Source organism: Camellia sinensis, chromosome 2 (genome assembly GCF_055761805.1).
Source record: "Camellia sinensis isolate YWXY chromosome 2, ASM5576180v1, whole genome shotgun sequence".
Classification (NCBI taxonomy): domain Eukaryota; kingdom Viridiplantae; phylum Streptophyta; class Magnoliopsida; order Ericales; family Theaceae; genus Camellia; species Camellia sinensis.
Window position 1 is genome coordinate 167,896,213 of NC_138962.1, and position 23,177 is coordinate 167,919,389.

At 41.4% G+C, this 23,177-nt stretch overlaps 1 protein-coding gene across 1 annotated transcript; it reads left to right on the forward strand.

Moving 5' to 3' along the window:
• Positions 1–3,451: 3,451 nt before the first annotated feature.
• Positions 3,452–5,289, forward strand: LOC145819225 (protein RIK-like). Its single transcript, XM_082913188.1, has 4 exons — positions 3,452–3,491; positions 3,638–3,755; positions 4,445–4,671; positions 4,714–5,289. Exons 1-4 carry the CDS (start codon positions 3,452–3,454, stop codon positions 4,917–4,919), a joined length of 591 nt encoding a protein of 196 aa, XP_082769314.1. The 3' UTR covers positions 4,920–5,289.
• The last annotated feature ends 17,888 nt before the right edge of the window (positions 5,290–23,177 follow it).

Genomic DNA, 23,177 nt, shown 5'->3' on the forward strand with positions numbered 1-23,177 from the left:
AATGATTCAAGGAATAATTAGGTTTAATATCATGTAATTGGAAAGAAATTAGGTTTAATTTGCACGTTATATAGATAAAGTAGAAAGAGGATGAAGAAATTGAGTAAGGTTTAAAAACAAAAATTAAAGGAATTGAAGATTGGTTTGATTTTGGTTCTTAATTCATGCATGTAATTCTAATTTGAGAGTTTTTATTTTATTCAATTTTCTTGGAACCGCTATGATCATGATCTAAGTTTTGAGAGGTATATGAAGAAAAATTGATATAAATCTAAGTTAGGGCAATTACGAATTAAATTAGGAATTTAAGTATGATTTGATTTTGGAATATATATAAAATTAGTTAGTTTTAATTTTAATTACACATGCGAATATCTTTTCTAGGAATTTTATAATCTCGATTGTGGATTTGGAAGAGAAAGAGGAAAGATGATGAGATGAATTTCATATAATTAGGAAGGAATAATGAGGGGATGGGGAATTTGGAATAGGTTATGGAATCCAGAAATTAACTTGGGAAATAATCATTTTGAGTTTGAATTTGAAAACCTTGATATAATTAATTTCTCATAAATTTTGATTTACTTAATTAATGCTATTTGAAGATGTTGAGTCCTTGATGCGTTGATCTTGAAGTTAAATGAAATTTTAATGCAAATGAGTTGAAGATTAATCATATTTCTATGTACAATGATGAATTTACATAATTTAGGATAGGTTTTGCATTGTTAAATTTATATATCATTATATATTATCTTATAAATATGATTAAAATTATTGGTAATTTTATTAGTTTGAGAAGATTAATAATTAAATGGTATTATCTTGAATTAAAACCTCCTCATAATGAAATAGTGGTATGGAGAATAGTTTCAGAGTTTAAATAATAATCAATGTACAGGATCATCATAACTAATAATTGTATATGAAGTAATAGTCTGAGCACGTGTGTGTATCTGGGTTTTGAAGCAGACCTATCCTTGAACATTGTTGCTTGTAACGTCCTCAAAATCAACCCATTATATATATATATATATATATCATTGACATGCATTATTTAAAGAAAACAATTTATTAATTCATTCATCAGAGTATTACTAAATAAAAGCTTTACATGTAACATCGAATAAAATGCCCTACAGGCTTACATCTTTCCAAGCCAACACTTGGATACAAAAAGATGAGTTCTAACTCAATACAAGAAAAGCCCTAGGTTTGGATGTTTACATGTACTAATAAATAAAGACAATTAACTAAAGATAGTCTTCAAAATCCAAGTCCCTTCCAAGCTAAGTCCTTGGAGGTAGCTTATCACCTGAACCTAAAAATGATGTTCCCATCTAGGGTGAGCCACAACCCAGTAGAAATATACTAAACCACATATAAGCAATGAATAAAGCAATAGCATTCAACAGATGGTTAACCAAGATAATCAATTACTCCGTTTTACAGTCTCATGACACTATTGTCTAAGACACGTTTTACTTTCCAACTTTATCAACATGGCTCAGAACCTGGCCAAACTTACCACAAAGAATTATGTATATCAGATTCACATTCCTCCAATATCAACAAACAAATGAGACTCAAGCTCAAATCAAAACACTTCATACTTCCAGTTTGATACACATTTTAGTGCTGTATCAATAAAAAAACACTTCTATATAAATAAGCACACTTAAAAGTGATGCTAATGGAGTCCATCCCCTATCTCCTCCCAAACAAAATCCGGTTTAGAGGTCCATCCCCTATCTTCCCCTAAACCGTGGAGTACATCCCCTATCTCCTCCCACACAAAACAATATATGCAAATGCAATGCTCAATCAATACACGTATTTTCTGTATCAATGCAATAATCAAAATTAATGACTTAACCAATGTGATTAGTTTCAGTTATTCCTAATCCACATGCAATGTCTACAACAATCACGACTATCCTCCACCGATAGCCCAAAACAGTTATTTCTAAACTGAAAATAACTATGTCAACAATTCAATCGACAAATGATTCAAATTAACCAATTACACTATTTAATCAATGAATTCCCCAATTTCATGAATTTAACCTTCTTTTCCCAATTCCATGAATTAATTATACTAATTAATTTAATATTACAACTAGGGTTTTTTCCAAAATTACCAAAGTATCCCCAACATATCAAAATACCATAACTTAGATCAAAACTTATAAAATGGAGTAGGAAATCCCTACCTCGAAGAGAACAACCCAAATGGAGAAGACAGAGATGAATACCCAAAAACCAAAGTGCTCCAAATCGCCAAATGTTCAGATTAAATGGAAGCCCTCGACTCACTCTATCTTTTTAATGAAGGATCTATGGTAGAAACACACCCTAAGTGGATCAAATCTAAGAGAGAAGGTGAGTATGGAGAGAGAGAAGTCGGACCTAGGGTTTGGGATCAAAAAGAAGATGAAAAAGACTGATCAAAACCCGCTGCTGCGTATATAAGCTGGACAGGCTCGCTCGAGCGAAGACTTGGTCGCTCGAGCGATCAGACACAGAAAATCTACGCTCGAGCCAAGGGAGCCTTGCTCGAGCCAACAACACAAAAGCTCGCTCGAGCGAAAGAAAACTCGATCGAGCGAAGAACTCAAACCCTCAGGTCTACAATCAGACACACGCTCGAGCTAAGGAACTATCGCTCGAGCGAAGAACGAACTAACTCGCTCGAGCGAAGAAAAGCTCGCTCGAGCCAAAAACCTCAGCTCTCAGGTCTAACTCAAAACGCAACCCTCGCTCGATCGAAGCTACCCTGGCTCGAGCGAAGGACCAAAACAAAGAGATCGCTCGAGCGAAGAACTTCTCGCTCGAGCGAAGAGTCAAAATTCTGGGCAGCAACACTGGATTTCTAAACCCAACCAACCTGAAACAAACCTGCCCAACACATCCTATAACTCCAAAAGAGAAAATAAAGGACAACAACAACAATTATACAATGACAGAGTCTACGGAACCTAAGTCCGGATACAATAATCAAATGGGAAAAGACTGGGGTCGCTATATTGCTTGTATTCGTGGGCCAAATGTGAGCCTCACCCTCTCTCATGCAATTGTGCATTTTTTATTGTGTTGCTTAGCTTGTGCTTGTTTTTTTATAAGGGGTATTGTATGGTCATATATGGATGTTTTGCTTTAATTTCTTTGTACATGAATTTTTTATGCATTCATCTGGCGTTGATACCCATTTTTGCAGTTGCTTCTTCTTTTTCCCCTTTCTTTCTTTCTGTCATTTTTGTTTGTTCCGTGTTATGCTGTTTGATGAATTTAGTTCAAACTTTATATTGTTCATGATGAAGATGAGAGATTCTAATGTTTGAAGCTTTCTCTGACATCTTCATGCAATTGGGAGAGTTTTTTTTTTTTTTTTTTTTCTTGTGTTGGTGGTGGTTGGTTTTTGAACATGCATGACTAGTATGTAAATCACATTATGAATGAAACAGGAGCAGCTGTCTTACTAAGAGGACGTGGTTCATGAAATTCTGAAAGTGCATTTGGCGAAGGTTGTACTTGTGGTGCCATGCAGCAGTTTTGCAATTTGGACAATATGGATTGTGTAGCATATTGTTCTTCAAAGCACTGACCATATTATTACTGTTACTTTCTATTCTTGCAGAAGGACAACAACAACTGCATTTATACTTGTCGAGTAACAATCCAAAAAGTATTGAAAGTGCAAAGCTTTTGGCTGAAAAACCTTTGGATACAATCAGCATAGAGTGTCGTGCCTCTAGGTAATTAGGTTTAATTTCTGCTTATGTTTATATTAGTCTCAATAGGAGAATTCTATCCTCTAAAATTGGGTTAGGGTAACTTAGATTTTTTTCTTTTCTTAATTGATAGGTACTTGGAGAATGTAAGCATTTTGGGTAATATGTTGGCATAACTTTTTTTATCCTCTTTTGAGAGTTCATATGATGGCCTGTTTGGTGCGACTAAAAGCTAATAATTAGAAAGCGGAAACTAAAAGCACCCATCCCAATAATCAACCTATTTTTGCCTCATTAGTTGTAAGCAAAAAGCTGCACTGCACCAAACACATCGGTACAAACTCCTAAAATTAAAAAAGAAATTAGCAGTCCCTATAAGCTGTACTAAACAGGCTGAGCTCTTAAAAGATAGATAAACTTTTTGTTTTTTGTTTTGTTTGGTTTTTTTTAATAATATTTACAATTTAGAAATATTTGTGTTTCATTGAGCTTGTAGTATTGAATACTCCTTTTCTTTGCAACATTATTTTTTTTGTTGTTGATATTTTTTTTTTTTTTGGGTGTTGAGTTTAGCATCTGTTCCATCTGTGCTTTTGCATGAATGTGTTGTTTGGATGGACTAACTGGCATGTTATGGTTGCATCGCATTTATGCCAATATATTCTTTTCCGCTTTCAAGGAGAATAAATCGTGGTGATTATTCATTGTCACAGGGTCTTATCAAGCAAGGTGTATGGTGCTGTTCCACCACCACATCGGTTGCTGAATGGAGTTCAGAGTTCTGGGAATGAAGTGGTGGCAAATAATAGTTCAGCTGCTAGTTTGACATCAGTACCTGTGAACTCTATAGCAATTCCACCAATTTCCTTAGCTACACATTCTGGCATCACGACTACCCTTCTTCAAGGGACTTTGGCACAATCCATAGGATTGAGCTACAGCCATTCTTAACCAAACATGGTTTGTTATCCCCATCCTTCGTTATCTAGTGGAACGAGCTATAGTGGATATGGTCGGATATATCCTCAAGCCACCCCTTTGCAGCAAGTTGCCTTAGCCCTTAGAAAGTTACCTTCTCTTGTCAATTCAACAGTTGCTCCTGCAACAACAGCATCAAGCACAGTAGCGAATTCTAGCGAGACCTTGCCTTATGAGGAGGAACGGCGTCTACAGAAACGAAAGTTTTAGGAGTTACCAGCTGCTTCGAAGGGGTGTGCAATCCCCATTAGGTATCTATGCTTACTCTCATTGTCCTGGAGGGTATTGCATTTTATGGCCTTTTAAGAGAACAAAGGAAGAAATAACTAGTTTGGAAAAGCCTCGTCTTTCAATTTAAATTAATTAGAAGTTATAACCTATTGAATATAAATAAAGGATGAATATTTTACAACATTTGCCATGATTATTTTGACAACAGTAAACCTGCACCAGATTTAAAATAAAGATTTCTTAAGACGATATTCATTCCCTTGAAGTGGTAAAGCATGTATGATGCTGACACTAGAGACTAGAGACTAGAGACTTGGATGGTGTTTGAGATTGATTTTTCAAGTAATTTTTTGCTTTGGTGTGCCTTGCATATTTCCACAATATAAATTTACATTGTATTCATTTTATTATTGGATTCTAAGTTATTTTAACTTTTTTAAAGTGTCTGTGCTTCTTTGCTAGCCCTTTTATTTGGCCTATTTGCCAAATGAATTTGATTCCTAGTGCCTGTTGATGTTGGAATTCATTAGTTGGTCTAAACCAATTGCTGAATTTTGTATGCCAAGGGTGATGCTCAATCCTTGGATGTGTGTTTTTAATTATTGTCTTCTAAGAATGTTTTGGTGAATAGGTGATTGTTGGCTTGTGGATATCTTCAATTTTGGGAAGTTGGGGGCAATTTCTTGACATTGCTCTACATATGTAATGACAAGAATTTTGTTTTAGTTTTTTTTGATATATCAAATGTAGGTTTTTGTTTATAGACTATACCTAGTCTTAATTATTATGATTTTGATGAAACAACTTTCGTATTGCTACACACGATGCCTATACTGTATGAGATATACGAGGACGGGGTTGATTCGCTTTCAGAGAAAGCAATGATCGAGATCAAGAAACAGTATGCAGTGTTTGATGCCAAGGTTCTTAGTAAAATTCCAAGAGGACCATTGAAAGACAAGAAAAAGGGCTTAGGGAAGCCGAGGTAGTCAATCTGCAATAGACATTTGGGTTCTTGTAAGTTTGTGGGTGATTGTCGTGTCGTTTTGCCTGTCTTTGTTAGTTTCATGTTTTCATTTTGTTAGATGTTGTTTCTCTTGTGGGTTCACATTTTGGATGCATTTGGGTATTTTAGTGAGTTTAGCCTTTTAGGTTTTACACACTGCTTTTGAAAGCAGCATCAGCAGTATTTTTTTGCCTACACATCAACTTTAGGTAATTTCATATCAATGTTATTATTTTGTAATAGTGGTGCCTAAGGGATACCTCTAGTAAATTTGTAAATCTTATAAAAAAAATATATATATAAATGATTTTCAATTATTTTTGTTGCTGCAAATTTGTCGTTGTTAAAAAGTAAAGCTTTCTTGACAAACAATTTGTTGGTAAATGTGTTGCCAAAAGTTTATTTTTTCCCACTCATATTGTGTTGCTAGAAGTGTATTTTTTGCTAATGCCAATTTATCGTTGTCAAAAGTAAAGCTTTATCGACAAACAAATCGTCGGCAAATGGCAACATTTACTGAAACAAATGTATGGCCCAAAGTTTACTTTTGCTGACTCATATTTTGTTGCTAAAAGCATATTTTTTTCCCATGCAAATTTCTGTAGGGAAAAGTGACACACAATCATCATAGGTGAACTACTTTTACCGACGCAAGGTAAATTGCCAACGATGGATGAAGGCTTTTATCGACGACTATATTTGTCGCTAAAGGCATTACTTTTACCAATGCAATGATAATTTCGTTAGCAAAATCTTTTGCCGACTCACTTATAGCTACAGGTTGCCAACGTAGTTCTATGCATTGGAGAAACTTTTTGCCGACGAGTTTTTCCTTTTAGCAACATATTTTGTTACGTTGCAAAAAAATGCAATTTCTTGTAGTGCCACCAAATATGAAGATAGAGGTTTTAGTGACGAAATTTATCCTCACCAATGATATAGATTAAGGTGACAAAAAAATTCGTCACTAAAATGAGCACAAAACAAAATTCTTCAATGACAAAAATATAGATTAAACCAAGTGGTGGCCGGTCGGCTACTAATAGTGGCCTGCCGCCCACTAATGTTAGGTTTCTCCTGCTACAATAAATAACAAACAGTGCACAAATAGAGCGTTCTCAGGGGATGTCTGTCCACTCTGCCTCCCCTTATCATCAAAAAGGTCAAAGAAGGGCTATGCTCAATTCGCAAGCCATCAATCAACACAATTTCATTGCGTGATGACTTCTTAATCAAGGGATACTATTTCAATAAATGGTAAGGAAAGACCAAAAAAACCTCCTCCCTATCATGGATTGATCAAGGGAAGGGATTGACATTGACTCTTGAACGGTTTTCATCACTAACAAGTATGAAACAACTCAAGATTCAATAGGTCCAATTAATGTCCGATTGAATCCCAAAATTGATTTTTATTATCTTGTTTCATTTTAGTCCAAATTTTATTAATTCATTTTAATTACCTTCCATTCATTAGTCAATTAAGTCCAATAATTTGCTTTAAGTTCGCTATTAGAGAGAAGTGTCAAACCAAATGTTGTTTTACGCATGAAAGGGAGATCATGCCGTTGGTAATGAACCCCCAAAGGGATTAAACAATTAAGTACAATATCACCCTTCAAGCTTAAACAACACTCCTTTTGAAGCAACTCTCAAAACAAAGAGGAAAAGCCAAGCAAGGAGGGAGATTGCAGAGATGCTTAGAGGTGAACACAAGAATGGAAAGCCAGAAATAAATGCTATCAACTCAAATAGATTGTTTGCTAAAGGCCTAAACCACCAAGCCTATGAGGACCATTACACTACAAGCACATTATACAAAGCATGAATGAAACTAACACATAAAAATAGTTTTAAAACAGTCAAAAAAAAGTGCTGGAATGAAGACAAAAACAGCCACAACAACAAGCTAAAATATTAAGGGATTAAAACTAGCACATAAGCACAAGGAGGGGAGGCTAACCCCTCCATTTTTTGGACTTTAAAGCATGATTTTAGCCTCTGAAAAACTCTGAAGCTCAGGGGTGAAAAAGCTCAAAAACAATTGATGAGAAGATGGGAAACACAAGGGCAAAGGCCTAAGAAGCAAGGTTCAAAAAAAGGTGGTCAACCCCTCTACCTTTAATGGTCTTAAACCGCAAGTTTCAGCTGAAAAATACAAGTGAGAAATATCTCAAAAACCAGCAAGAAAAGATGGAAAAGAGATGGAACAAAAGAACTAGAATGTATACCTCTTGAAGAAGAATGATCATTTGAATCATAAACCACTAATTTCACACCCTCAAGAGCCTCAAGAGCTAAAATGCAAGCTCAAATCACCTCAGCAAAGAACTCTCAAGCTATGGTTTATAGTGTCTAGGCAAAGGTTATGGAAGTTGCAAGGGAGAGAGAGAAACGTAGAGAGAGAGAAATTATTTTCAAACTTTTGCTCTTCAAAAATTTTCTAATCCAAAATTTTTCAAACCCTCACAACATAAGAGAGGGTCATCTATATATAAAAAAATATGAGAGACCCACGGAAATATCTATACAAACACAACTGGAATGGTGCATGCATCTGTGGAGACAGCTGGTAGAAAATATCTAGTTTTTGCACTAGTGGCCGGTAGGCCACACTAGTGGGTCCGTAGGTTCGTGGATGCTCAAGCCTGAAAAATCACTGTTTTGGTCCAAAATAAGGCACAAGGTTTGTAGGTTCAAAACTGGGGTTTCCTGCCGAGGAAACCAAGCATTTGACAAGCGTACACATTCGTCATTGAGTGATCAATCAGTGGCGCCCAAGTCTTAAGTGCAACCAAAATTGCGGTGTCTATAGTTGCCCCTCTTTGACAGAGCTCGAAGTCATGAAATGACGTAAGTGAATGTCAAAACCCGAAGATGACTCATTTTGACAAGGCTATAAGACTTAGGCAAACAATCAAGACATAAATTAAATTGGTTGAGCTCGCAAGCTGCCTGCATATCCCTTTGCAGGGAATCAAACCAACATAGTTCTGGGGCAAGATGTAAATGATACACACAAAGAATACTTTGAAAGCTGGACTCACACGCCTCACGAAGCCAGCTATTTTGAAAATCCATGATAATACAAGATGATGTAATAAGCAATAACACCTATAATAAGCAATAACCAGATAACAACATATGAATAAGCTTCAAGCTTAAATCGAAAAGGGTTTCACACAGCAAGAACTAAAAACACACACTCTAATCACGCCGAAGTCGTGAGAAAAGAAGAGAAAAATCGCTCAAGATCGTATTTCACGCGTCCTGAGATGCTCTAATCAAGCTGAAATCGTGCAGGGTCACGTTTCACGCTTTCTAAGATACTCTAATCATGTTGAAATTGTGAGAAGAGGAGAAAAACCGCTTAAGGTCACGTTTTACGCATCCTAAGATACCTCTACCAATGTTGAAATCATGAGAAGAGGAGAACAACCGCACAGGGTCAAGTTTCACGCATCCTAAGATATATGCAAAAAGTATGAGATTATGCGATAAATGACAAGGGCGATAGATACACAAAGCGAACAGGTGCAATAGATGCACAAAGTGAATAAGTGAGATAGATGCACAAAGTGAGTGGGTACGATAGATGCACAAAGTTAGTGGGTGAGATAGATGCACAAAATGAGCAGGTGCCATAGATGCGCAAAGTGAATAAGTGCGATAGATGCACAAAGTGAACATGTGCCATAGATGCACAAAATGAATAAGACTGAAAATCAATAGAGTGGCAATACATGTTCTATGCAAGATTATTAGACAACCAAAAGATGACATTAAGCATGTTGAAAAACAAAACAATGTTCTATGCAATCACATTCTACGCAATCACGTTCTATGCAAACCAATTGAGAGCATATGAGAATGCACGTTCTATGCCAAAGAAAGTAACAGATATGTAAATTAACAAAATGAACAAAAGTGATGTTCGACAACAACCTCCAACTTATCCTTCGGGGACTTTACAAAATGCTCAAAAAGGATACATCTTGTTCATATTTGCAATTGGGCACATTCACGCGCCGGAGCACAGCCGGTATTGGAACGGCGCAACCGGAACATAGTTTTGAGCTCTTCAAAAATCAATCTGGACCCAAAAGAGAACCTCCCATACATTGTTATGGCAAAAGAGGAATAAAACTAGCACTAAGCCACAAAAGAGGGCTGCCGGCCACTAATTCAAAATCGGGGCAGATTTGTCTTTTTAGTCGTAGGTCTTCTTACATACACCACCACACCTCATTTCCTCACACACCTATGTCCAAAATCACTCTCCCCCTCTCTCTAGGTGCTTCATTTCTCTAGATTTGTGCTTTGTACGCATTTTCCAATGCCCTAAGTAAGCTTTATTCGCAAAACCCCTTTAATCCTCTACACTTTGAACCAATCAGTTTTTTGTTTTCATTGATTTTCTCGAGTTTTCAATACTTTGGGCTTGTTTCCTTCGAGTTTCTCTCGGGTTTTGACTTTTTCTCCCATTTTCTCTCTCTTAGGGTTGACTTTTTCAAAGTTTTCCCTATTTTTCACATTTTCCTCACATTTTCATTAGTCTTCACCCAATTTTCAGATGGCAGACGACATTCCTCATGATGATGCACCTCCTGTGGTTACACCTGCACTTTCACCCCCTGTTGAGGTTGAGGAGCCGGTGGTCGCTGAGGCCGGCGAGGCGACAAAGGACATTATTGCTGATTTTGAGGCAGAGTTCACTCCAGGGCTCGAGCTTGAGCCACTACTATTATGGGTGAGGCCCTTTGATGCAGTCACTTATCACCCTCGCATGTACATGATGGCGCATGGAGGTATGATGCGCTTTGAGGATTTTGTTGATGGCGTGCTGGACGATATCTTGTTGAGAGAGCCGGACTCCCACATTTCCTACGGCGCTACAGAGGTACAAACTGTATTTTCATACTTTTGTGCCTTTCATTTGACTGTATTTCTTACACTGCCTTTCATCTTACTGCTCTTTTATCACTATCTTTCATCTGATTCACGCTTTCTTTGCCACAGGGGGACTCCTGTTCTTGCAGGGGCTACGGGGCAGTGACAACCAAAGATTGCTATCATGACCTCCCGTCCAAGGTCCGCGACCTTGTTGATGAGGCTAGCTTTGGCTTATTTTGCACCAGGCTCTCAAGACATATGACTAGTCAGGCCCTACTCAGAGGATTGGTGGAGAGGCGGTGAGATTCCACTAACTCTTTTCACTTCTCTTTCACTAGGGAGATGACGATGACTCCCTACGACTTCTTGATGATCACAGGCTTCGGAGTTTGCGGAGATCCAATCCCCTTTGACATAGATATAGGGAAGTGGGAGGCATCTTGGACCTACCTGCTGGGAGTGCATCCACCTCTATTGTCACGACCCAAACCTGTCCCTATAGGTTTAGCATCGTAACCGACCAGTAATACTGTAGACGCGCCCGCGTGAGGCCTTCGTGCTACAGTTCGGACTCGATTTGTCACGGTCCTTAATCTGAACCAAAGAGTCCAAATTCGGCAAATCGTTTTGAGAAAACAGATTTTGAAAAAGAAGTGCCAAACATGGACTGCTTTGCCAAATACAGAGTCGCCACCTAAATATTTTGTATGGGGGAAACTTAGGAAACCCTGACTCGGTGCCAAAGGCCACGTGCCCGTCATCACCAAAGTTGCCTCGGCTCGGGAGCTTGGGTACGATTGGGGAAGGTCAGCTATGAGCACCCCCTCTCGCCCGATCCGAAGATCGGCCTCTACTAACCGTGATATCCGTTTTTGAAAACGTTATGTGTTCTTATTCCGGTTATTAGCCTAGAATTACTATGTCATGCGCACAACAAACAAGTATAGACCAAATCGCCTAGGTTGGAACGAAACATTGCATATCCGTTTGTTCGGAAAACAATTTGAAATTTGCTACTGTAAGTAGGCTAAAAAAACACGAATTTCAATGAGTTGTTCTAACTCAAACAATCCAACCTTCACCCACAGGCATTCAAGCAGTAATATCATGTAAACATATAGCCGCATGGCAAGCATACTGTCATGTTAACATTTACACTCATGCGAGATGCTAAAGCATAAATACTTACATCGTACTCCGTGCCAAAACAAAGAACTCGTTAGCAATCAATGCATGATCCAAGTCCATGTTTAAATGCCTAATGCAACGCATACGGAATGTCACTAGAGCAGGCTCGGCTAGTCTATCAATGACATGTGAAAATGCACAGGTAGCATGTATTCAAGTTAGATTTGAGATACTAATGCTGTTAGCATGATGCGCCGAGCCCGGTTCATGCAATATTGATGAATGATGCACGCATACATAGCATAAGGTATGCTAAATTAAGCATGACCTATTACTGACCATCAAAGTAGGTAAGTAAAAGGGAGAAAGAAGTGGGGGTTGGAAGACATGCACACACTCACCCACGCTTATTACAAATTCGCCCTCGCTCGGAGGGACCGAAAGAATAATACAAATTAACTAACTCGCAAGCTAATTAATTATTACAAATTACCTAATTAATTAACAAATTAACTAAGCTAAGAAAAGCAATAAAAAAAGGGGCCTCGGGAAGAGGGTCCAATGCACGCATGCTCGGGTCTTGCTCGGAAGTCCAGTGCCATGCACAAGCCGCCTCTGTTTTCCCTGCTCTGCTTCTCTGAAGACTGCCAAAGTCTCAGGATGTGCTCACTGGATGTTGGGGAATGCCACCGGCTGGAGGGAATCATCATCGGCTGTGATTTGGTGTCGATCGGCCAAAAATGAATCCATCGGCCACAGATGGATTGCCGGTCGGCACTCTGTGCAGTCGATCGGCAAAACGTTCCTGCAGAATCTGTTTGACAGCAGCAGAGGACAGAGCTTTGCATGGCAATGCAATTCAAGCAATGTATGCACCAACCATATCCCTTACCATGTTTATGACTCAAAGGGACATGGTCCTTGGTTCTCGGACCATCAATCGCGTATTTCAATGCGTGACGGCCCAAGAGACCAAGTTATGCATGTTGATTTCAAATGAAATGCAAACCAACAAACAAAGGCCCAACTCCCATCACTAAATCAAGGAACAAGGCATGCATGCTAGATGGAGTGCAACCTAGGCATGTGAACTAGCATGCAACATGGGCATACAATGCATTTATGCAAGTATGCAAGCAAACATGCAAGGTAAGCATGCAAACAAGCAAAGGATGGACTTAAGCTCGTTTGGGCAGCCCTTAAGGAAGCCCAAAACAATGGCCATCAACCAAGGAAATGAGGCCAAATGCACATGCAAGCATACATGACAACATGGACCAACATTTAAGCACATAAAGGCAACTTTTAAGCGCACTTTAAAAGAGGCATAGCATGGACAATTAACATGCAAATGAAGTTCTGAAAATCATGCTATAGGGGGTGCCAAACCAACTAAACAAAGCAAGCAAAACATGCCACAATGGCCCAAGTGCTTAAGACAAGCCAAGGAGGCTTAAACCAAGGTCAAGTCCACCAAACCTCACAAGGCTAAGGGGACTTAAAACAAGTCAAATGCAGACTTAAACAAAGCCAAGGGTGCACTTAGATGGCATCTAAGTGGTCTAAAAGTGCAACCATACTCCGAGGCCTAAACAAAGGGGCATAAGGTAACAACCTTTAAACACATTGAAGGAGGATTAAATGCAAGCATATAAGCATGTCATAAGGACTGAGATAACATGTTAAGCGGTTCCAAACCATTGAAATGATACAAACAAGGCATGATACACACTTATATACTTAAGGCCAACAAGCCCAAAATGCAAAGGGGGCATGCAATGCAAGCTATGGTCGACCAAAACAGCCAAGGACAGACCTTAAACATGGCAAAATAAACATGAAAGCTTCACAAAGCTAGGCCTAAAGTAAGCTTGAACAAGGATTAAAACCTAGATGCATGTTAAGGCAACAAAATGGCATTACAAGCCATGTATGCTAAGCAAGCATGGTGTACCAAAACCAACATACAACAATGCTATATTATGACATAAAAGCATAAAAAAAATAGCCAAGGCATGGTCAACATGAGCCTAAGCTAGGTGCTCCCTCAAAAGGCAAAAAGTGCCCTTTTCAAGGACAACAAGGAGAGGGGGTGGCCCTCTCCTTCTTAGGACCTCAAGGCACCATCATTACCTCTGAAATCCCTCAAGATTTCAGTGGTGAGGAGGCCCAAACACTATGGTCCCGGAGCTCACACAAAATGGCACAAAATGGAGCCTTACAAGGCTTAAGAGGGGTCAAACAACCCCAAAGCTTGACGCAACCTTAACAAACTATTTAGAGGCCTCAAAAACAGAACTTTTACGTATTATATGGAAAGCCAAAAAATAGTTGCAAGACAGGTAAAAGTAGTGTGCAAAAATAGGAGATAAAAGGGAAAAGTGATTACCCTTGTAGACCTTCTTCAACAATGGAGCTCCAGCAGCTTCTTGAGGTTGAAATCAACTTCAAAACTCTAAAAACAACCCTCAAGGGCCTCAGCTCCAAGGAAAGGTGTGGTAGTGTGTGTTTGTGTACAAAACTAAGGCTTAAACACCCACAATACAAGAGAAGGAGAGATATAGATATAGGATAGATATAAAACCCTAAACCTAGAACCAGAGCTCCTCTAACAATTTTTTCTAACCCTAATGCCAAGAGAGGAGACCTCTTCTTATAGGCAACTCCCTCTTGTAAGGCTTCAAAAACAAGCCATCCAAGAGGGAAATCCCTCCATACACGTGTATGGAGGGGAACAGAGTGGGTGCCAGCTATCATAGCTGGCACAAAATATCTACTAAAAGTAGATGAACAGTGATCGGCCATCCAAAATTGCCACTTTCACAAAATAAATGGCCGATCGGCAACAAAGAATGCCGACCGGCAATATATATTGCCGATGGCATAAAATCACTGGCCGGTGGCCTCGAGCCATGGCCGGTGATGTGTGGGGATGCCTCACATGGCATTCCCTGCCCCTTCAAGGAAAAACACAAGTGTTTGGTGCAAAACTAGACACAAAACAGTCGAATCGAGAGGTCCTGAGGCAAGGCGCGTAGCCGAGACCTCCGGGAACTCAAGACGAACACGAACATGGATGATCACCGAGTGTTCGAGCGGTGACGTCCAAGTCTTGAGGACGGTCAAAAATGGGGTGTCTACAGTTGCCCCTCTTTGACAGAACTCGAAAGTCATAACAATGACGGGAGTGAATGTCAAAGCCCAGAGACGACCCATTTCTGACAAGGCCGAAGACTTAGACAAACATGCAAAACAAACAAGACAAACATGCAAAACAAACAAGATATGCGCCCGAAGGCAGGGGCAAAATGCAAGACAATGCACAAAGCCGAACATAACTTATGATCATGCAAAGAAAGCTGTAACGAAGCATAACATGCGACAATTTTAAGCTAGCATACACCAAACTACACTACAATGCAGAAAGGATGTAAGAGAATTATGTAATTCTTGATACGTCTCACGCAGAGGATACAATACCTGTCCGGTTCGTCTCGTTGCACCAGCCTCAAATGAACCGTACATACAATATCATGCCTAAAAAAAAAAGCAAACTTAACAGGCACAATATCGTTAGCAACATGCATAACATGCAAAATGAATGCAAAATGATATGCAATATATACAAAACTATGTACAAACAATGCAAATGAAAATGCAATGCAATTGAAACAATGCAAACGATATGCAATGCAATTGAATCATGATCCAATCATGGGAGGTTCAAAACCACACAAATGTCAAATAGATTGATGGAGATGCAAAGTCCGTCTACCATAGAAAAGGTGCCGCAACCCTCAAACCAACATACCAACGTGGAATAGGCGCGTACACATGCAGAACTATGAGTGATGTAGACGGACACAAGAACAAGTAATCGGGTGGAATGACATAGGTGGGGAAATGACCCGCTGAAGAAAGACCAATGATCCTAATGTTGGATGCAAAAATTACACTACAATGTAATATATATAATGGATATGGCAAGCAGCCAAACCAAATCTTGCCGAGGAAAGGCATGGACACACACAAACCACGTCTAACATAGAACGGTCATACAGAACTATGAGTGTATAGACGTAAAAGGTATGGGCATATACCAGACCAAGCTCAACATGGAAAGGCGCAAGCCCTAGATGGAGGTGATGCAGTCGATGCATGCAAACTACAATGCACTATTTACAAATATGCAATGGAATGGATACAGTGGAATAAGGCCTACGGCCAAGCCGTATCTTGCCTAGGAAAGGCATGGACACGAACAAATCACGTCTAACATAGAACGGTCATACAGAACTATGAGTGTATAGACGTGAAAAGTATGAGCACATACCAGACCAAGCTTAACAAGGAAAGGCGCAGGCTCTAGATGGAAGTGATGCAATGAATGCATGCAAGCTATAATGCAATATCTACAATATGCAATGGATGGGCGTAAATGTAATATTTGCAGTAAGATGCATGACATATGCATTATTTACAATGATGCATGACATATGCACTATTTACAATGATGCATGACATATGCATGTTTTTGTTTTTTTGTTTTTTTTTTTTGTTTTTGAAATGCAAATGCATGATGATGCATGATTTTGAAGTGCGCGACAACGTGCGGCTTTTGAGATGCACGTGAACTTGAATATGCGACGACGCGAGTCGCTTGAAATACATGTATAATGCAACTTATCAAAAGTTGTTTAGGCACGACAAACACCGAAGGACTTGCACCTTCAGAGGATTTAGGGTCTCCTAGACCATCGTATGCACAGGACGGTGTGATGCGCAAAATAGCGCGATGGAATGCATGCAAAATGCAAGGGGATGCGCAAGACAATGCAAGTGCACAAGACAGTGCGATGCGCAAGATAGCGTGATGGAATGCATGCAAGATGCAATAAGATGCGCAAAATAGCGCGATACGTTAGACAATGCGAGTGCATAAGACAGTGCGGTGCGCAAGATAGCGCGATGGAATGCATGCAAAATGCAATAAGATGCGCAAAATAGCGCGATCGAATGCATGAAAAATGCAATGAGATGCGCAAAATAGCGCGATGCGTTAAACAATGCGAGTGCACAAGACAGTGCAATTGATTTGAAATGCACAAGACAGTGCGATTGATTTGAAATGCAGAAGACAGTGCGATTGATTTGAAATGCAGAAGACAGTGCGATTGACATGCGATGCACATGGGGCGACTTTTGAGTTTTGTAAAAGCCAAAAGGATACGAAAAGGATACACCTTGCACGAATTCGAGTGTCACGCACAGAAGACATGATCCGAGGTCAAAACGGAGGCCGGTTATGCGTCAGAGATGCATGTTTCTTGCACCGTCTTGAGCAATGAAGGCCCTGAACCACACATATAACCCAAAAAAGGATGTAGGAGGCTCCAAAACCACTGTAAGAGACCACCGGATACCCACCGGCCATCAAAATGCATCACCGGCCGTCCATCGGCCATCACAAAATTCCATCGGCACAATATTTTGCCGGCCGGCCAATAGTGTGGCCGACCGGCAAAATGTTCCTGTATCGGGGCAGTTCAGTAATTTGGCCACGGGTCTTTTAAAATAGGGCTTCTAGCCCTATTTTCTTCACTTCCTCTTGCTCGAAATTTCTCCCTCTCTCTCTCTAGATCATTTTCCTCCTTTGATTTCCTCGTTTTCTTGCGTTCTAGCCTCCATTTCGTCGTCCGATTCGCGAATACCTTCGCGTTTCGAACGTTTTGAACCGAACGAAACTTCGTTTCGGTGTCTCGTTTTTGATTTCCGCCACTCGAGGCTTGTTTCCCTCGAGTTTTTCTCGATATCTGTGCCTTTTCTGCACTTCAGCTTTTTCGGCCTTTTCCGGCCCTCTCGGGTTGAGTTTTTGTTGACTCTTCACATTCTCGCCAGATTTTTCGTCTTCCGGCCATTTTCACGTTCTCTTTGAGACGGCGGATGATCTTCCACAGGGTGGGACCCCTCCAGAGCACGAGATGGATCCCGAGGCTGAGCCCTTGCCACTTCACATCCGGCCGTTCGATCCGGAGACATACAGGCCAGTGGTTCATGTGATGCTCCCTGATGGACTGCGCCAGTTCAGGGGCTTTGAGAGGGGCGTGGCACCCGAGCTATTACTACGTGAGCCTACCTCTCATCTGTCTTTCGGCGCTTCTGAGGTAACATTCTTTCCTCTGCTTTACTTTCCGCAATGTAAAATATAAAACTGCCGTAGCTGGTCATATTCTATAACTGCTTAATTCTGATACACTGATGCACTGTACACTGTAGTTGATCGCAAACAAACTTATAACCGGTATCTGTTTGAAACTTACACGTGCACACACACTGCACTGACCCTGAATCACCCAAACGCACGGCGCACACTGTATTTCACGACATACACACTGGTACTCGGTATCTGCTTGAATCTGAAAACATGCACACATGCTGTATATCTGTATGTTTCTAAAAACTGCATTTTGAATATTGCCTCGCAATTATTGTTTTTGATTACAGGGGGATTCTCATACCATCCACGGGTATGGAAACGTCGTTGCTCGGGACTGGTACATAGAGCTGCCAGACGCGGTTCACCATATCATTGACGAGGCCGGTTTTGGCATCTTCTACAGGGGGCTCTCCCGGCTTACGACCTGCAGGCCCTTGCTTGCTACTTTAGTGGAGAGGTGGTGGGATACCACCAACTCCTTACACTTCTCTGCTGCAGGGGACATGACGATGACTCCCTACAATTTCTCGATGCTCACCGGCATCAGGGTAGGGGGTGATCCGATCCCTTCGATACCGATATGGATGAGTGGGACGCCGCCCAGCTGTACCTGCTCGGCACTCAGCCACCCCTTGCCCGGGCAGGGTTTGTCAGGTACTCGTGGTTAGAGAGCCACTTCCGGATTCAGCCAGCCTTGGCGGAGGAGGCGCAGATGACCCCGGAGGAGGTGGATCAGTACGCATAGGGTTTCATCATGTTTCTGTTCGGAACGACCCTTTTCGCCGACCGGACGAACACCGTGCCTCTATGTCTGTTGAGCGCACGGGTGGATGTCAGGCGGTTCCTCCGTTATGACTGGGGTGGCGCAGGCTTGGCCACATTGTATGGTTACATGAGCTCTTCTTCCCACCTTAGCGGACAGCTTCTTGGCGGCTACTGGCAAGCTTGGGAGGTACATCTTCTTCCCCTTTTACATTTCTGCTTCACGTTTTCTGTATTCTGTACACTGCACACACCATGGTCTGCCTTTCACTAACTATATACTGCATACGCGGCACACATATACTCTGCTTTACTTTGACTGTATACTGCACACACTGTATACTCTGTAAAATACATTGCACAACACACGGCTTTGCCATCTCTACTTTATTCTGTATTTTGCTTTATCTGATAGTCATACTTATATCTGTTCTGCAGTTGTGGGTGTATGCCTACTTTCCCAGGCTTACCCCAGTACCTGATGTGGAGACCCCACTCGGCGTCCCCTTTTCTCATCGCTTTGATGTGCGATGCGTGCGGAGACCACGTGAGTCTTTTATTTTCTTCCGCCGCTACTTCGACACCATCACCGCCGCGGAGGTATGTTCAACTTTAGAATTTGCTTAGGCTTCGCTTAGCACTGTATGTTTTCAATAACAGTAGATAACAAACTGCATATTTACCTGCAGAACACCTGGCAGCCCGGGGCTCCGTTGCCGGCCGTGGTGAGAGATCACTACGAGGGCGCAGAGGAGACTGCCCATTACCGGATTCTGTTGGAGGGCACAATCTGTCGGGCTTGGTACCTGGGCGAGCGTTTCTTGCGTCAGACCATGGGTTTACCGGAGCAGATAGTTCCGGGTCTGCCTCCTACACATATGAGGCATACAGAGGGGTCCTCTTTTGAGCACATGAGGGACTACACCGTCGGCTGGGGTGCAGAGCGTCGCAGAGGCGAGGGCGACTACGCAGAGTACGTCCAAACCTACATTATGCGACCCTTGAGCGGTGGTCGTCGGGCTGAGAGGGAGAGGCCAGTGGCGCCGGCAGCTGGAGCGGGAGCGGGAGCGGGAGCGGGGGTTAGAGCAGGAGCATCGAGGGGAGCTCGAGTCCGCGGCAGGGGCGGAGTTCAGAGAGGGCGGGGGACCGACTGGCCTGCTCTGCCCACTATACTGACATACCGAGGGCAGGGTAGGGCGACGTACCAGATTCCCTTTGCTCCTCCTCCGGCTGACCATGAGTTGGTCGGGTTCTATGACTTACCTCCGGTATGTACTACTTCATCTTGCATCTTGCATTGTCATTTTATTTCAGTTTATTTCGATATTCCGCAGAATACTGATGCCTTTGATACTTTTGTAGGCGTCCTCCGAGTACACCCGGCAGTCCCTAGAGTTGAATGCCTCCATGATGGGGATGCTACAGCGGACCTTCGACCTCCTGGCCCTCTATAGTATTCCGGTATGTTCTTCTGATCACGGCCTCAAACCATACTCGTAAGCTGCATCACATAATCTGGTGCACAACACAACACTTGATAAGCTGCTCACATCATTCATACACAGTACTCATATACTGCATTCTGCACTGATAAACTACTCACGGCATTTGCACACTGTACTCATACACTGTATTCTGCACTGATAAACTACTCACGGCATTTGCACACTGTACTCATACACTATATTCTGCACTGATAAACTGCTCACAGCATTTGCACACTGTACTGCATACATTGCATTCTGTACTGATAAACTGCTCACGACATTCCCACGTTGCATTGCATTTTGCACTGATAAACTGCTCACGGCATACTGATTCGTTTGCCTCTTATACTTTTCAGCCTCCTTTCCCGATTCCCACTGTGGGAGGTGTTCCAGCTGGACCTTCTATTCCTACCGGAGGAGATGGCAGAGCATACCCCCGCACCAAGGCGGGGCGCGCTCACGTTGGGAGTAGCTCACGGGCAGCCGTCCCTGATGATGATGATAAGGAGTCGGAGGCGGAGGCGGAGGCGGAGTCGTCGGAGGAGGAGACCGGAGACAGCTCGGACTCAGACTCGGATGATAGCGTTGATGATGTTCCTGGACCTTCATCCAGGAAGAGGACGAGGATGGACCCCTAGACCCACGGCCTTTTGTCATTGATCCAGACTTTTGTTGGTTTTTCTTTTTTTTTTTGTACTTTTTACTGGTAGTTAGAGTACCTTGTACTGCCGCAGGCATATTTTTATTTCCAAAACTATGTACTTGAAAAAGGTGATGAAATGAAACAAACCTTTTGTCTGAAAAAGTGTTGTATTTGTACATTTTATATATTGCAACGCATTGCATCATGTTGCACCTCAATGTAGATGAAATTGATCTGTTGTCTAAAAATTGAACACTTGCATTGTAATAATTAGATAACGAACCAGCCAATAGCAAAACAACCCATACCAACCACTGCACATTCTGAACATTCGGCTGATACTCTACTGGGGATTAATCTGCATACAACCCATAACACAGCGCTTGGCTCATTTTGCACACAGCGGATCCGGAACAAACAGCCCAAATCTAACAAGACGGACTATGAAGGTTGAATCCACTGAAGTTGAAGCACACTCAGATGTGATCTGAAACCCAGAAGCTTCAAGGAGGCCTAGGTTTTCCTGTTCACACTTATCGGGGGTGGACCCTGCAGTTTGTATGAAAGAACCAAATCATGTTTTTGCACAAATGTGGAGAATGGCACAGCATTCTGAGCACAAAACGATTAATTTTTGAAATTGAAAAAAAAAGGGTTCTTAACCGGGTATTGAGCCTACAACTAAACACAGCATACTATGACTCAACAAAAGGTACACGACCTAAACACATCGAGTAACACTTGAAAAAGACTCAAAACAAGAGTTGAGGTAAACAAAACAAAAGACACGACACACAGAGGTGTTACAAAGACAAGGGACCTCTCAGTTCGTGAGGAGCCAGTTTCTCCGGGTAGTGTTTCCCACCATTTCTTATTTGTGATCCTCACATCACTCGGCCCTTAGGCTCGTTTTTTTTTTCAAAACCCTTTTCTTACTTTTCTCTCAACTTACACCTCTCTATTCTTTATTCTCTCATTTTTCGTCCCTCCCCAAGGTGATTGATGAAAGAATAGGAAGTTGCGAGTTCATGCCCAACGTCGTTAGCTCACAGCTATTTCTTCTGGCGAGTAGAGTGCCCTCCTGGCAAGTATGTTGACGATGGGGGAAAGACAGAACGCCTGACTCAACTGTGCCCCTAGTTCATCATTTTGACCATTTTTTGTTTTGGTTTCTACGAAAACAATTTTGACCAATATGAGAGTTAGATTAACATGCTTGTGTGATTTTTGGTTTGAAAATCATGCAAGTCAGGCTATGAGCACTGAAAATTTTCCTTTTTGGGTCCAAGAAAATGGTCTAGTTTTGGAAAATGAAATAATTTTCGAGAAAATGGTCAACCTTAGTAAAAATTCTTAAAAACTATTTTTGTAAACGGCCGCCGCCCAACGAGCGCAGAACTCATTCTCGAGATGCACAACCTCGGATCGGAGGCAATGGAAAATTGCCCCTTGTTTGAAGGACGCTGCACGGCAACGGAAAGTTGCCCCTGGTTTGAACGGCGACTCATGGCAACGGAAAGTTGCCCCTTGTCTGGATGATGCCGCAGCATATTGTAAACAGTCCTTACCAGTGATGATCACGACCGAACTACCTCGGATACAGAGAAGACGAAGATGGTCAAAACCAATATATGGACACAGTCACTTTGAAGGTGTTGAGGGCTGGACTTCAGGACGAAGTTGCCTATGTATCTGGTTGTCACAACCGAACTATCGGATTCGGGGAGGGCAAGGATGATCAAAACCATTACATAGACTGTGGCGCTATGAAAGCGTTAGGGGCTGGAATTCAGAATGAAGTTGCCTACGTATCCCACACATGGGAATCAAGCCTTACGTAGTTCCGGTCAAGGTACACTCGGGTATTTTAACCTTCACTTTTTAGGCTCTAACTTTTGACAAGGTGCCCGTTGCGGGTTTTCGACCTTGTGAGCTTTTCTGTATATATATATATATATATTTTTGTTTTTTTCTTGTATATATATTTTTTCTTTTTTTGTATTTTTTTTCTTTTTTTTTTCTCCCTTTTTTTTGTATTTTCTTTTTTTTTGTATTTTTCTCTTGCTCTAACTTTTGCCTGGGTCGCCCTTCCGGGTTTTCG

Bases quoted from the DNA above. Each gene is read 5' to 3' on its own strand.
- LOC145819225 (XM_082913188.1), top strand. From the start codon at position 3,452: ATGAATGAAACAGGAGCAGCTGTCTTACTAAGAGGACGTG. The intron at 3,492-3,637 runs GTTCATGAAATT...CTATTCTTGCAG, and splicing joins TGTCTTACTAAGAGGACGTG to AAGGACAACAACAACTGCAT. The intron at 4,672-4,713 runs GCCATTCTTAAC...CCCATCCTTCGT, and splicing joins ATCCATAGGATTGAGCTACA to TATCTAGTGGAACGAGCTAT.